Source organism: Pristiophorus japonicus, chromosome 4 (genome assembly GCF_044704955.1).
Source record: "Pristiophorus japonicus isolate sPriJap1 chromosome 4, sPriJap1.hap1, whole genome shotgun sequence".
NCBI classification, from domain to species: domain Eukaryota; kingdom Metazoa; phylum Chordata; class Chondrichthyes; family Pristiophoridae; genus Pristiophorus; species Pristiophorus japonicus.
Window position 1 is genome coordinate 203892865 of NC_091980.1, and position 16321 is coordinate 203909185.

General features: G+C 42.6%; 1 protein-coding gene across 2 annotated transcripts in view; it reads right to left on the reverse strand.

Annotated features, from left to right (window-relative positions):
• Window positions 1-16321, reverse strand: part of stxbp6 (syntaxin binding protein 6 (amisyn)) — a 362415-nt gene that overhangs the window by 13052 nt on the left and 333042 nt on the right. For both annotated transcript variants that reach the window (XM_070877442.1, XM_070877443.1), the window contains one exon: window positions 15870-16027. In XM_070877442.1, the coding sequence (XP_070733543.1) occupies window positions 15870-16027 (158 nt within the window). The remainder of the gene's footprint in view (window positions 1-15869; window positions 16028-16321) is intronic.

Consider the following 16321-nt stretch of genomic DNA (forward strand, 5'->3'; position numbering starts at 1 on the left):
ACTGGGCAGCTTACACAGCACATTGTCATATCAATGTGACACACCATGTATAGTACAATTGCTTTCTGGCTGTGATTCTTAACTGAAATTGTGGCCCCATCCATACTCTCAAAAGGGAGAGGATTCCACAGCAGTAGGGACACGTGAGGCACACAATGCATTATCCAGGGATCAACTCAGGACTGACACTGACAAGACACTTGGGAGCTAGCTGATTTGGCAGAGAATGATGGGTGGCAAGGGGGAGAAGATCTAAAGAGATGAAAAATAAATGCAGAATTATAAATAAGGGGAAAGGTTAGCTCTTTCAGTTCAGACTAGTGCAGCTTTGGACTATCCCAGAAAATAAGTATGATGGGAAGTAAAAATCCCCAGAGAGAGGAACTCCATCACAAACCTGAATGATGCACATACCACAGGCCTTATTCACAGCATCAAGAAATGTTCTCATGTACTAGAGTACATGTCAAAGTTAGAGACATAAGCTTACAAATTCTGAAAACCCTGCTCTATTGCTTAAAGTGCAACAGGGCAGGACTTCCGCCTGCTCATCTGTTCTTGCCATGCCTCTTTCCCTAATCTTTGCCCCTGATCCTCCATTAACAGCACTACTGGGGCACTGGCCACAGGGGGCCTTGGGTCGGTCCAGCCCAACTCACTGGACTTGCTTGCTGTTTCTTTGCCATTAGTGGAGTGGCAGAAGAACAACCTCTCAAAAGACTGACTGCTGTTGGGTCACACGATTTGTTGATGACATCTCTATCAGAAGAGAGTTGACAAATGTTGCTAACTTTAGAAAAAATGTCAACTATATTAAGAGTGAACTAATTCATAAGAACACAAGAAATAGGAGCAGGATTGGGCTATTCAGCACCTCAAGTCTGTTCCTCCATTCAATAAGATCATGGCTGATCTTCTACCTCAACATTTTCCTGCACTATCCCCATATCCCTTGATTCCCTTAATATTCAAAAAACTATCGATCTCTGTCTTGAATATACTCAATAACTGAGCCTCCATAGCCCTCTGGGGTAGAGAATTCCAAAGATTCACTACCCTTTGAGTGAAGAAATTTCTCCTCCTCTCAATCCTAAATGGCCGACCCCTTATTCTGAGACTATGACCCCTGGTTCTACACTCCCCCACCAGAGGAAACATCCTCCCTGCATCTGCCCGATCAAGCCCTGTCAGATATTTTGTATGTTTCAATGACATCATTTTATTTGTTAGGTAAAGAAATCATGCTAACTGAGCCATATAGACTGAAAGGTCCCAGGTATGATTATTGGGTTGTGTTAAGTTAACTGCATCTCAGCCATGGAGGATATAGGGGTGCTACACAGCATTCCTGGCCAGAGAGAGGAAAATCAGCTATGGATCCATCTTCTGATCACCACTGACTTAGCAGTTTCTGTTTAAGATGCTGACGGATGGCTGTCAGGTGGTGACAGGGTTGGGATTAGCTGTGTAGCATCCTGATACTATCTAGGCTCACACATGAATATTGGTCACATAGGCACTTTATCAATTGGCTGCAACAATCGGTCTCTATATTTTTGTTGCAAGTTCCAATGTGAAATTGATTTGGACAGTTAATCTGGTTCCTAGAAGGCACAGGCCTACAGCACAAAATGGATCCTAATTGGCAATGTCACTCAGGTGTGGCCTGAAGACAATGGGAAATGGAAAAAGTGCTATGCTGGTACAGTAGGGGATGCTCTTCTGAGTTGGGGGTTGAAGCACATAATTGTGGCAGAGTAGAGGGAGCTTTACTCTGCAGCTGGCTGTGTTGTGCCTGACCTGGGATTGCTTGATGCTGACACTAGGGTCGAAATTTTCCCAGCCTGCGAGTGCGGGATTGGAGGTGGGCTCACTGTCAAAATGGCCGTGATTGACAGCAGGTCGGGATCCTGCTCTGAACCCTCCTACCTTGTCAGTTTTCTCAAGTGCCGGGTCTGCCTGCTGATCGCAGACCTGACACCAAGCGGCGGGCCAGCCAATTAAGATTATCAGGCACTTAACATTTTACCAAGCTTTTAACGAGTTTGCCGTCCCTCGGGTTTCACGCCAGGTAAGTGTGTCGGGTTCTCAGTGACTCTCCGTTGCTTTGACAAGTTGACAGCTGCAGAAGTGGTATAAAAATACCATTTCACAGCTGTTCACTTTCCAATTTCAGAAGCTGAAGCCTTCAGGATTTGGAAGAAACTTTTGAGCTGTCTGCAGTTTGGAAGTGTTTGCAGTGAACTCTCTATCCACTGTCACCTCCTTGAAGCAACCTCTCCCACCAGTGACAGACTGCTTCTGTCATCTCAACTTCAGCTGCCACATGATGCATCAGAAAAAATCTCACCTTGGTCCTCAGAATCCCATGATCAGCTCCAACACCAACAACCTTCTCTGCAATCACCTAATGCTACACGGGGAACAGCACCTGACCACACTGCTGCCTGGACACCAGAGATGGTCTCAGCATGGCTACATTTACTTCACTTGATTCTGTACACCCTGTCTGCCACATGATGCGCTAGGATGGCACCACCCCACACCAACACCATAAAGCATCCGTGCAATGACCAAGCCAATTCTTTCACACTCATCACCATTGGTGGGGGGGGAGGTACCCTTATGTCTAACCATTCACTACAACTCACTAAGCCACTTCCAAAGATGCACACAAATCTGTCCAAGAACACAAAGTGTTGAAAATAAAGATTTCAATGTTCGACAACACTTTGGCAGAAACTCTACATGAACATTGGCTAAAGCACTCAAGTGCCTACATTTGTGTTTTGTTAGTTGGTATGCTTGCACTAGGATGAAGGCGAGTGCGAGGGGTCGCTAGTGAGATGGGGATGTGCTAATGTAGATTGAGAGGGATGGATGGAGGTGCATGATAAGTTGGTGTAAGGATGTGCAGGAGTAGGGCAGGGAAGGCAAAGTGATGGGGATGTGATGAATGGCACAGCAGGATGAGGCTGAGTGTGGCTTTGCAGTAACATTTCATGATCTACTGTGGTAATTGAAAGGTTTGCGCCACTGCAGCCAGTTCTTCCTGACGACATCCCTGCTTGTGCCCTCCTGTACAATGTGCAACTAGGCTGCATTGGTGTCCTGGGGCGGTCTCTTCTGCCCATTGGATGGGAAGAAAAACTCCCGGTGTGGTGTGACTCCCTCCATAAGCATCTGGAGGGAGTTGTGGGAGAGCCTGGGTGAAGCCGTGCACCTTTGTGCAGTGCTCGTTAGTGTTTGCAGCACCTCACGCAGAACAACTGTCACAAAAAAGTTGGCCATGGTCCCTTTAAGGAAACCGGCTGATGACGCGTCATCAAATGACATCATCAGACCCGCTTCCTGTTAATTGTCCGGGAACTTCACAGGGTGGGATGAACAAGCCCCATCAACGGAAGATTGTTGAGAGAGGGCGGGCTGGAGCCGGGAGCGCCTTCCCCACACACCACCAATGCTGGCCGTCCCAGACTCGCCACCATTGGCGAAACCGCGGCCTGGGTGCCTGAAATGGAAAGTATTCCATTCCACAGCATTGACACCATTCACCTTGATAAATAGTAGAAAAAAAACAAGCGCATGTAGAAGAGGTCAAAAAATTAAATTACAATTGATGGTAATTATAGTTGAACTTCATTAATAAGAAGTCACAGGGGTCAGCTAAATGACTTTTGTTATCAATGGTTCCTTTTATCAAGCCTTTTATTCAGCCTGTCTGGCTTTTATTATTTTTAAAAAGGTTTATTTCAGCAGATGTGCTGTGTTTTGTCTTATAAAACTTTTCAACAATAGTTAAACAGCATCTCTTGGCCAAAGGCCAATTTCAGCCCAATGTATCCTGATGGTAGTGGTTTGTTTTGAAGTGATCTGCAGCATCACATCAGTGTTTAGTGCACACAGAATAAAGGTTTGCCAAACATGGCCCCTTTAAAATACAGGACTCTCTCAGGCCAAAGGTATTCCAATTCAATTAATTTGGCTCCAACTCCTCTGGGTTCTTTATTGCCAAAACAACACTTCAAAATTAACTCAAAAGTGTAACAGATGTATCCTGAAAAACTGATGGGGTAGCTTTTAATGGAAAGTAACCAAACATAACGCCTGTTTTCTGGAGTATTGCCAGAGTTACGCCGGGTTTTTAGGTCCAGAAATGTGCCAGAAAAACAAGTCCAAACTTTCCCCGATCTTTATACTGCAATCCGGAGCCGCGCAGCATGGCCAGTCGCCTCGGGGAGTGGAGCCTTCTATCTGCACCGAAAAACACAGCCGGGCTTCTGCGCATGCGCGGGAAAAAAACGCAAGTTTTTGACATCGCTGCAATGGACGTGCATGCACAGTGCAGTACAGCTCCGAGTTGGCAATCGAGAGGCCTCTAGACTGGGACCAGGATCTCAAGCAGCCGCAGCTAGGAGAAGCAATAGAATAGGAGAAAGAAAGACACATTTAGATATCCAGGTAAGCATAGAGTTAGGAAAGAATGGGATGGTTTATGGTCACTTTTAAGTTGCTTGTAATAAAGGAGAATGTTGACTTATTTTGTCTTCAGTTATTCATAGAAATTATGGTCATACAGAAAACTGTGGACTTATGTCATGCTCGGGTATTCATTCATGTTATATGTAGGTTTGGATGACCATGTAGGGCCAAAGAATTCCAATGTGATGTGATGATATAGGATGGATATTGGATTAAAGGACATAATTTTTGTTAAGGTGGGGTTAAATGATGACAAAGGGAGATTGTTGAACAGTTGCAAACGCTTTATTGATAATTTGAGTTTGGATTTGTACTTCTGCCATCACTGAGGAGTTATCTGAGTAATAGTCCTCCTGATACTCCATGTTATTTTACCTCCAAAACAGCTATGGCACTTCCAGAAGCATCTCCATGCCTAGGTCTTTCTGGATAAAACAGTTGCTCCCTCCCCCGCCGACCTGTTCCTGTCTCCGAGTGAGTGCTTTCCAGGTCTGCTCCACTTCCCGCCCCTAGCCCAAGCCGAAGGGCTTGCCGGTAAGTGCACTCCCTCCCCCGCCGATCCCCGAGTGAGTGCTGGTCCCAGTGTGAATGCCGGTCAGTGCGCTCCCTCCTCCGCCAACCCTCTCCAGTCTAGAGTGCGTACCGGTCCCAGTCCCCTCCGCTCCCCTCCCCTAGCCCAGGCCGAATGGCCTCCGATTTACTTACCTGTGCCGATTTCTTTAACTTTCCGCAAGGGTTTTCTCGAGAGGCCACATACGCTGGCCTAAGCAGAAATGGAATAACTATCAGCTGGCCAAAGTTCACTAAACGGCCACAATTGGCGTAGGTAGCTGGTTACGCCCCCTTTGGATGAAAAAAAAATTACCTAAAAAAAACGTAATTAAATGAGTAATTTGCTGGTGCAAATTGATTGGGGAAACTGCGGATTTTTAAGTTAGGCCAGAAAAAGCAGCATGCTCAAAAAAAACGGCGCAAATCACTGGGGAAAATTGAGCCCCTTGTATTACTGCAGGTACCCAATGCAGACTTTAAATATCACTAACACGACACAATCAGATTTGCAATTGTAGATTTGAAACTAATTCCCCATTAAGCGCATACAGCCACATGAAAAATCTATCATATGCATTTCAATTAAGGACATTTACTTATTCATTTAGGGGTAAGGTGGCATAGTGGTTATGTTGCTGGACTAGTAATCCAGAGACACGAGTTAAAATCCCACCATGGCAGCTTTGGGAATTTAAATTCAGTTAATTAATTAAATCTGGAATAAAAAGCTAGTATCAGTAATGTTGACCATGTAATTATCGGATTGTCGTAAAAACCCATCTGGTTCACTAATGTCCTTTAGGGAAGGAAATCTGCCACCTTTACCTGGTTTGGCTCCAGACCCACAGCAATGTGGTTGACTCTTAACTGCCCTCTGAAATGGCCTAGCAAGCCACTCCGATGTATCAAACCACCACAACAAAGTCACTGTGGGAGTACCTTCACCACAAGGACTGCAGCGGTTCAAGGCAGTGACTGACCACCACCTTCTGAAGGGCAATTAAGGAATAAATGCCAGCCTTGACAGTGATGCCCACTTCTCGTGAACGAATAAATTTTTTTAAACTTTTAATTCGACCTTAAAACAAGGAGGATTTTGCTATTTTTTATCAAAACATTTCTCCTGTGGAACCCTCCCTACATCAATTTCTCTCAACACTTTGATAATTATTTCACAGCAGCAAAACTAACTTACGTGGTTATGTTGTTGAGAAATTTTCAAGGGCGATGTGCAATTAATATAATTTAATTTTATGGGAATATAAATGTATTCTGGAGCAAAAAAAAGATTCATAGTAAGTACCTGTCAAACTGAATTAAATCATGCCATAACTCACAATGACGCCATCATCTTTTTCAAAAGCACGGAGTTAAAGGAAGAAATTCAAATTATTCATTGTTTACATTCTGCCTATTAATTTTTTTTGAAACTGACCGCAAGGCAAACAAAAACTCTGAAATAGCAAGAGAAGCTTCACTTTGGTAAGCCAGTTCTGGGCTATCAGCCTGGGACTCGTATCGCCTAACTGCTTGCAGTGAGGCTCATTTGGCAGGTTCCCGCAACAGATCAGAAATCTTTAAGCTAGCACGCTAAATAGCAAGCTCCTGCCTGATGGTGAAGCGGATTACCAACAGTTGCGATTTCCCCAAATCTGTAATGTTTCTAACCTCATCTGAACAATAAACGTGGCTTCAGTTCCAAAAACATGATGTGCAGCAAAACATGGCAATGACTCACATTTCAGTGCAGGACCCATTTCGTGGCGGAAGCCTGAATTGTGCATACTGCACATTGTATCTCACTCATTAAAGTGACAAAATGAAAAATGGTCACATGCATTGAATGCATACAGCATCAGAATATAGCTTCTCTTAGCTTATAGTATGCAAGTTGATTTATTGCCAAATTAAATCATGCACTTAACATGAATACAAATTCTGACCTTCGGTGCCCCAAATAAAGATGCCAAATAGCTGCTATATTTTTTTTTTAAATTCATTCTCGAGATATGGGCATCATTGGCAAGACCAGCCTTTATTTCCCATCCCTAGCTGTCCTTGAGAAGGTGCTTCTTCAACTGCTGCAGTCCGTGTGGTGAAGATGCTCCCACAATGCTGTTCAGTAGGGAGTTGCAGGATTTTGACCTAGCTGCTTGTGTATATTTCAATGCCAACTGCTCAACATACACAGTGTAAACAAAGTAAGGTGAATACTTCCAGCTGTCCTCCCCCCCCACCCCCACTCCCCTCCCAGAAGATCCAATTTCTACAAGAAACTAATATGGAGCTGAATTTACGGTTGGAGACTGTGAATGTCTCTGACCTGCAAAAATTCTACATACTTACATGGTCATCCGAGAGGTTCAGCGACTTGCGCTCCTGGGCATCTGCGCGAAGGCCTGCGTAGAGGCTCACGTATCCCAGGAGCGCATGCGGTTCGCAAGCACACCTGGTATCGCTTGGGCTTGCCCAACCAAAGAAGGGAACCCCCATTCATGATATGGGGATCCTGTATGTATGGTAGTCCCAAAAGTATGAATGGGGATCACATAAAAAATACCTCTACATGGCAAATAAATACATTTTTAAAAATTACATATTTAAAGTGAATTAAAATGGCATTTAATTAAATATATAAAACAAAAATTGAATTTTTTGAAAAATAAATGTATATGTTTTAACAGGGCTAAAAATAAACTTACCTAATTGCACAAGGTTTTTAATGTATAAATGAATGAAAACATTTTATGTTTATGTTTTTTTTTAAACTCTTACTTTGGTAACTTTTACTAGATGTACGAATTTCATGGGCATTCGCTGGGCAAATGGCCCAACTCTGCCTGTGGAGGCCCATTTCTTTTGGATTTGTACGATCTGTCAAGATCGCAAGTTCTGGGTTTTAGCGCATATACGACGCATGCCAAAACTCGGAACTTACGCAGCCCCTACTGGCACGTATGCACCTCGTACGTGCCGCAAATTCAGCCCCTATATCTTTGTCTAGAATCTGAGAATGGTATGATTTGTAAAAATAGCACATCATTCTGCCATTGGGCATGTGCTAGTGCATGTTTACATAGTGTGTAGTCCATATAGTAATGTCTAAATGGGTCTTGTGGCGCTATAATGTCATGATTTACTACAAAGCACATCATTAGGAAGTCTCATGAAATTAATTTCATTTGCTGTGGTGGACACATCTCAAATTCATCCATGATGAAAATCTTCTCAAAAGGTCCAAGGGTGCTTTTAAAGTTGCAAACAAAATCGAAACAAATAAACATACAGGGACAATTGGAAGTATTAACCAAAACAAGGGACTGCATTCTTCCAATCACACGAATATTTCATTAAGTGGATTGATGATCTCATGTAAACTAAGTTATGAGGAAAGCCTGGATAAACATTCTAGTATCCAGAGGCATAGATTACAAAATAAAGGAGGTAACATTGATCTTCTCTGCAAGACCTTAAGTTAGGCCACAGTTGGGCTACTATATGCAGTTAGTTTTGGGTTCACCATTATAGGAAGGCTGTAAACACAATGGAAAGATGCAGTATAGATTCATCATGATACAAGGGTTGAGGAGTAATAGGTACAAATAGAGCATAGTTGCTAACCACCTGCCTTTGTGCTGCACGGTCAGCTTTCCTATCCTCAGGGACCGGGAATTTCTCTGTTTTACATGTACTTATTTTGATTCGTCTGTTTCAGTACTGGACAAATTTGATTCTGACAATTATATTGCGCTACTTATATATTCATTTAATTGTAAATATTCCCTTGGGGTGCTTTTAGGTGGTGTTTTGCTCTCATCAAATGCTGGGAACAGCGAGACTGATGCCTGCTCCATTCTGTAAAATTTACTCAGCAATGATCACTGCATCCCTGGAATATGAGATCATGCAGAACCAAGAGGCTGCACTGTGGGACTTGCAGATCCTAAAGGGCCATAACATAATTGGAAAAGATACAATGCCATGGATTCTGTGACTATAGTCGGTCAGTTTGTCCTCACTATTCATGGTATTACCATAATGTATATTTATTTGACATCAAAAGATATTTAAAGCCTGCAGTTTGCGTATTTAAAAAAAAAAGCTAATAACGTTAATTGTGAAGATTTTTCTCTCTGCTTTAATTACTCAAAACAGTCTGATATCACCAGTTTCTCTCCTCTCAAATACATTGTCCACAACTCCCCTCTCCTCCCCACAGCTGCTGACTGATTCTAACATTATCTGTTTTTGTTTCAGATTTCCAGCGACTGCAGTTTGTTGCTTTTATAGTTTATGTTGCTACAACTTTCCACATCCAGTTTTATTACTTTCAATGACATAATAAGGCCTTATATATTGTGAAAAAATCCTCAAGAGACATGCGTGACTCCACATTAACTTTTTTTTTGTAAAGAAGGTCAATGCTCAGAGACTTTAAATTAACAAATACAGCAGGAACCAGAGCAGCAATGCTGGTTTTTTTCAGGCTCGGACTGATGAAATTAAGAATCACCACAGAAAATATCATGCTTGGGGACATTCAGTGAGGCCCGTCACAAACAACACATCACTCACTAGGATTTTAGACTAACTCAAAGAGCAGCAAAGGCCCCTTGATATCCCCTTCATTCTTCAGCAGTATCTAATCATAAACTGCTGTCACAAGAGTCAACTGTTGTTCAGATGCCATATATTCTAGTATTTTGATTACATGGGCCCAGGCTTTAAGTGCTGCATTTTTTTAATCTCCTTTTTATTATACTTAAGACAGATATTGTTCTGGACCACTTCTTAATTGCTCTGCTGGGTTGTGCTTTAATTTCTAGTCAGAAATATTACACATTGTTATTCATCAGTCAGGCGCACTTATTCTGTCGAAATACTTGGCCGTTGGCTTTGTTCTGCTGTAAAAACGCAAAGGGACCATCACTTGAATCACACTGTATTTTTCATTGTTAAGTTGACTGCTAACTTCGGGTAATTGGTTTGATATATCGTCAATGCCTCCCAATTTTTTGTGTTATCCCAGTCCAGCCCGATCTAATGCTTTAAACTGGGGAGTTCACAAGTCACTGCCTATGGGACATATGGGCCCATCGAAGCCCAGTCATCTCACTCCTATTGCAATGAATTCTTATTTGAAGTTCTGATCCCAGTTCTGATGAAAGGTCATCGGCCTGAAACTTTAGCTCTGTTTCTCTCTCCACAGATGCTGCCTGACCTGCTGAGTATTTCCAGCATTTTCTGTTTTATTTCAGATTTCCAGCATCCGCAATATTTTGCTTTTGGATTTCTTAATTGTTTCTGTTTGAAGCCTGGAAGTTTGAAAATGGCTCGTCTTAGCATTGTTTCCTCATTGGCTAACAAATCCAAAAACTGAACAAGATTTTTTGTTTTTGATTTAATTGTCACAGGCATCCAAGCTTCAACATCCAAGTAGCAGAGAATTGTTTTAAATCATCGAACCTCTGGGTTATGAATCCAGCACTCTTCCTCTCACCACTCAGCTAGACTGGTGCAAGATCTGTTATCAGCAGCAAAGTGAGATATACGGCAATTAATGGAAACATGAATTTATTACTTGTATTTCCTGTTTTCTTTATTCTTGGTCTCTTCTCTCCTGTCTCCTCCCCTTCCTGTCACCCAGCAATACCACCACCTTGCATTTCTCCCTGCCCACCCCTCACCATCACCCCTTTGCCTTCCTATTTCATCATCAAAATCATCATCATAGGCAGTCCCTCAAAATCGGTGAAGACATGCTTCCATTCTAAAAGTGAGTTCTCAGGTGACTGTACATCCAATATGGGAATTACAGTCTCTGTCACAGGTGGGGCAGACAATCATTAAAGGAAGGGGTGGGTGGGGAGTCTGGTTTGCCGCAAGCTCCTTCCACTGTCTGCGCTTGATTTCTACATGCTCTTGGCGACAAGACTCGAGGTGCTCAACGCCCTCCCGGATGCTCTCCCTCCACTTAGTGTGGTCTTGGGCCAAGGATTCCCAGGTGCCGGTGGGGATGTTGCACTTAATCAAGGAGGCTTTGTGGGCGTCATTCAAACATTTCCTTTGCCCACCTGGGGCTCGCTTGCCGAGTAGAGCGCTTGCTTTGGGAGTATCGTGTCGGGCATGCGGACGATGTGGCCCACCCAACAGAGCTGGTCGAGTGTGGTCAGTGCTTCGATGCTGGGGATGTTGGCCTGAGCGAGAACACTGACATTGGTGCATCTATCCTCCTAGTGGATTTGCAGGATCTTGTGGAGACAGGAGACAGCGCTGATGGTACTTCTCCAGCGCTTTGAGGTATATGGTCCACATCTCTGAGCCTTTTAGGAGGGCGGATATCACTTCTGCCCTGTAGACCATAAACTTGGTGTCAGATTTGAGGTCCTGGTCTTCAAACATTCTCTTCCTCAGGTGACCGAAGGCTGCACTAGCACACTGGAGGCGGTGTTGACCTAGTCTGCCCTTGCTGATAGTAGGCTTCCAAGGTATGGAAAATGGTTCACGTTGTCCACGGCCGTACCATGGATTTTGATGACCGGGGAGGGGGCAGTGCTGTGTGGCGGGGTCCGATTGGTGGAGGACCTTTGTCTTATGGATGTTTAATGTACGGCCCATGCTTTCCTACGCCTCGGTGAAGATGTTGACGATGGCTTGGAGTTCAGCCTCAATGTGCGCAGACGCAAGCGTCGTCCGCGTACTGTAGTTTGGTGACAGAGGATGTAACAACCTTGGATCTAACCTGGAGGCGATGAAGGTTGAACTGGTTCCCATTGGTTCTATAGTTTAGTGCCACTCCTTGTTGAGAGTGAGATGGAGCATTGCAGCGAGGAAGATCGAGAAGAGCGATGATGCAGCCCTGCTTGACCCTGGTCCGAACGTGGATTGGGTCAGTGGTGGATCCGTTGGTCAGGATCATGGCTTGCATATCATCATGGGGCAGGCGGAGGATGGTGACAAATGTCTGGGGGCAGCCGATACGGAGGAGGACGCTCCATAGTCCCTCATGGTTGACAGTGTCAAAGGCCTTTGTGAGGTCAAAGAAGGCCATGTAACAAGGGTTGGTGCTGTTCCCTGCATTTCCCTTGCAGTTGTCGCGCGGCGAAAATAATTTCTGTTGTACCACTTAGTGGACGGAATCTGCATTGTGACTCTGGGAGGAGTTCTTCAGCCACAGGGAGAAGATGGTTGAGGAGGATTCTTGCGATGACTTTCCCAGTGGCCGACAGCAGGGAGATTTCCTCTGTATTTGCCTGCTGCTATTCCACACTTTAATTGTCTATGGATAAGCCCATAGCAGCCCTCTATGTCCCTCGCCATTTTCCAAAGGACCCATTAAAGCAGTCATCACTGCCTCCTTACGACACCCCTATCTGCCCCACCCTCTTCTCTTACCGACCTTCCCACCCAATGTACCCGCTGGGGGTTAGTATCGTCAATGTCCTTTTGTCCTGCTTGCTCCACCCATCACTGCTCACTCGGATTCTGTCAGCAGATCAACAATCATTGCATCCTCAACATTTCCCTTCATGGTAACCCCAGCTTACACTCATTATATTTCAGGACCTCATGGCCCAATAGCAAAAGCAATTTCTTGTCACAAATGTCTAAAGAATGATTGTGAGGCAGGAGAGAAGAAATCAGTGTTCAAACTTTTCCTGATGAAAGTGTTTAACTAAGAGCTTCTGGTCTACAGTGCAAACTTGCACAAAGACCAGAATAATATTTATTTATTTTTTTCAAAATGCACTCAGCTGTACAACAGCAGCTTAGACAGCCAGTGTAACATAAGAAATGAAACTTGCAAATAGAAGCACGTTTGGAAACATGGCTGGTGTTGGATTCAAATGGACTGATCTGTGATTACTTGAGTATATTGCAGGCTGAACTCAAACTCTCAGCATTCCTTCGCTTTATTTCCCCGCCCCCTTTTTGTTCTCTTTCTACTTGAATAGCTACGTTCAGTTGACTTGTATTCTATTACTTTGATTACAATCCCAAGCTACTAAAAAATTATAAGCAATTTGCTAGGAGAAAAGACAAGAGCTACAAAAATGTCTAGTGCATTCTGTTGAGGAAAAATATTCACGAGTAAATTTGATTCTTCACCTTATAAAACAGCTCTGGACAAGTTAGAAATGCTTGGAGCAAGCAACTAGTGATGTTGGTATATTAACACAGTGGACAATACTGTAGGAGAGGTAGTAAGTTTACAATTTGGGACAAGGTCAGAAAAAATTGGGGACCTTGTCACAGAAAAGAAGGGGGAGGCAAAATGTTCAGGGTGACTCACCCCAGACTGCTCTTGCACACTTAATAGCTACTTACTGAATAGATCTGGGAGCAGGTCATCTACCCACCCTCCTATTCAGAGAATGGTGCACCATATTTGAAGGGGAAGGAAGCAGCAATAACAAAAACAAGGAGGATAATAAATAGAAGCCATAGAAAAACAAAGCAAGCTTTTTTGCAATACTTTTGGGAACCGGGGCCAAGTGGTTTTGCTTTATCAAAACAATTCAGGCTAAACTGCAGGGGAGCATAAAAGCCCATTTATACTTGAAAAGTACAAAAGTACAAAGGTGGTATTTGGAATATAATCTTGAGTGAATTCATATCACAGGGGTGGAAAAGAGTATTAAGCCTGTTGACAGGAATTTCTTAACCCAGTATTCTGCAAGTGGAAATCAAACTGCAACTGCATGCTGCTTTCTATCTCCCATAAATTGCCTCAAAAATGGCGAAAAGCTGAAATAATGTCAATATTGTTTTCTTCTCCCATATGTCTGTATAAAAATATAGAGAAGACATCGATCCTCTGCTGTGATGTAAATTTTATGAAGAGAAGGTAAATGCAGATTGAAATAATTGCATTTTTACACTGCAGTGTGTATATGTACTTTGTCACAAATTGATTTAGAGGAAATGTGTATGCACAAAAGTAGATCAGTTCAGACAGCTAACCTGCTGTGCTCTGCAGTATAAATAAGGGAGCATTTTGCTTAAGGGAAGAGTAGTCAGTTCAGGGACAGACATTAAAAAAAGGGAGCAATGTGGTGATGCATGGCACCTAGATTTATTGCTCAAAACTGAAGCGCTAGTTAAAGTACAAAGATGTAGGATTAGGTAAACTGTTTTGTGATTTCGAACATGCCTTTAAGAGACTTTTAAAATTCAAAAGCATTTATTATTGTGAATAGTAAACTGCTCCTCTTGCTCACGGAATACTTTATTTGATACAAGATTTTCTGCACTCGGTGGCAGTCATCCCATAATTAAACTAAACATTCTCAAGATCAAGATCCCCTGGTGCTCTTCTGCTTTTGCACAACATTCCTCTGAACATTCATCTTATTAACTTCACTCGAGCCATGCCCTCTCTCCACTTTAAAAAAACCTCACTTTCCAGTGAAATGAAAATTTAGCTTCCTTGGCCTGTTTTCATAACTTATTGATCTACAACCTGGGATCATCCTTCTCAGGCTCCTTTCCAATGTGCCTGGATCTTTACTTTCGTACAGCAATCAGAACTGGACTCGACACTTCATGTGTGGTCTCAATATGAAACAATTTCAGCTTTTCACATGCAACAAGGCTGTGTTAGAATTCCTGAATGAAAGGGAAGATGCTTGAATAGGTTTCCACAAAAGCAAATCAGAGCTTAATGAAGCACCACATTGGGAGTTGGGAAGACTGAAGTGAATGCCACTGCATGATTTGTTCTAGTAATGCTGTTGTTACAAATGAAGGAAATCCCCTGGAGGACATGGTTTCAGCACCAATAGCAATTAGACAGCTGCAGTTCACAACAACCAAACCAGGGAGTTCACTAAATTACTAGTAATTACCAAATTACAGGCAGCATCAATCTGCATTAATAATGTAAAAATGTATTATTTCTACAACAAACCCTCATGCACATTCACATCAATGTCAACATAAAAGAAACCTGACATAGGTAATGGGATTGATGATATGTAAAGCTTACTTTATCAAAACTAGAACAGAATGGGCATTCAGGGTGATTTAAGATATAAATACAATCAAGAGAGTCAACAGTGCTCATAGATCCAATCACCAAATTCATTGAGAGATAGTTTAAATAAGCCCCCTAGCATGCAAAAACAATCTTTAGTATTGTCATTCAATGGTGACAGACAAGTAAAAGTAATGTAAAAGATTGCACGGCAGAGACAAAAGATCCAACTTTGCAAATACTAATGACGCAAAAGAAGATCACAAAGCTGGAAGGCTGGGCTGAAGAGTGGTAAAGTTGAGTTATTTAATGTTAATGCTGGGCAGAAATTATTTTGGTTTTCTGTGGCAAATTCTGCTCTTCAACAGGTGCTCAACAAGGTGGGAACATCAGTGCTGGGAATTAGCTATTATTTCTATTTGTATTTGTTAATAACCACAGATATTTAAAGATCGGATATAGCAATACTCAGGTGCAGAGCAGAAGTCTCCATTACTGACCAAACAGTCTCGATCACTGCCCCCAAAAATCCACCCGCTAACTGCATCAGAGTAACACCTGGTCAATTCAGAGAGCTGTTTATTACCAATATAAAACACCTGTCAAAATGACAAAAGGTCAATGCATACAATCCGATACTCTGCAAAAGTGAATTGAAACAATGAATATTAATTTAAAGAAGAACAAAATCCAAAAGGGACTGATGGGTCAAAGGCAAAGGCACAGTGATAACTCAGAAAATAATTGTAAAACTAATGAAACTGAAACGAGTCATTTTTCTCTTCTCAATCAGGGAGATGCAAGTCTGGATGCTTAAAGTTCAAAAGTTTCATGAATGAATGAATTTGAGGTTTCTCACCTTGTGTGCAGTTTCTGCAAATTGCTGGGAGGTGTTCATCATCTCTGCAGTTCGATCTTCGGCTCGGCTTAACCTCTCACCACGCTCATTCAAGGCTTGGCTGGCTTTCTGAACCGCACTCGTAACACTGTCTGCAGCTGAATGCAAGATACTGTTCCCTGGCAGAGAAGAGGATTTAAAAAATAAATTAGCTTTCTTTTTTTGTTAAACAATGAGTAGCCGTTACCTTTAATTCATCATTTACTGTAACAAAGCTACAAGTGGAACTTGGGAGAACGCAGACCATACAACAAATGCAGCTTTTTCAGCCAGTGAGAAAATCCTAACTAAAGGGTATTAAAGTAGGAAATGGGAAAAGTAAGTTAATACAACTTACTTTTTAAGCTTTAAAATGAATCATGAAACCATAGAATGGACAGCAGGCCAGGTACATCCAATCATTACAATCATCC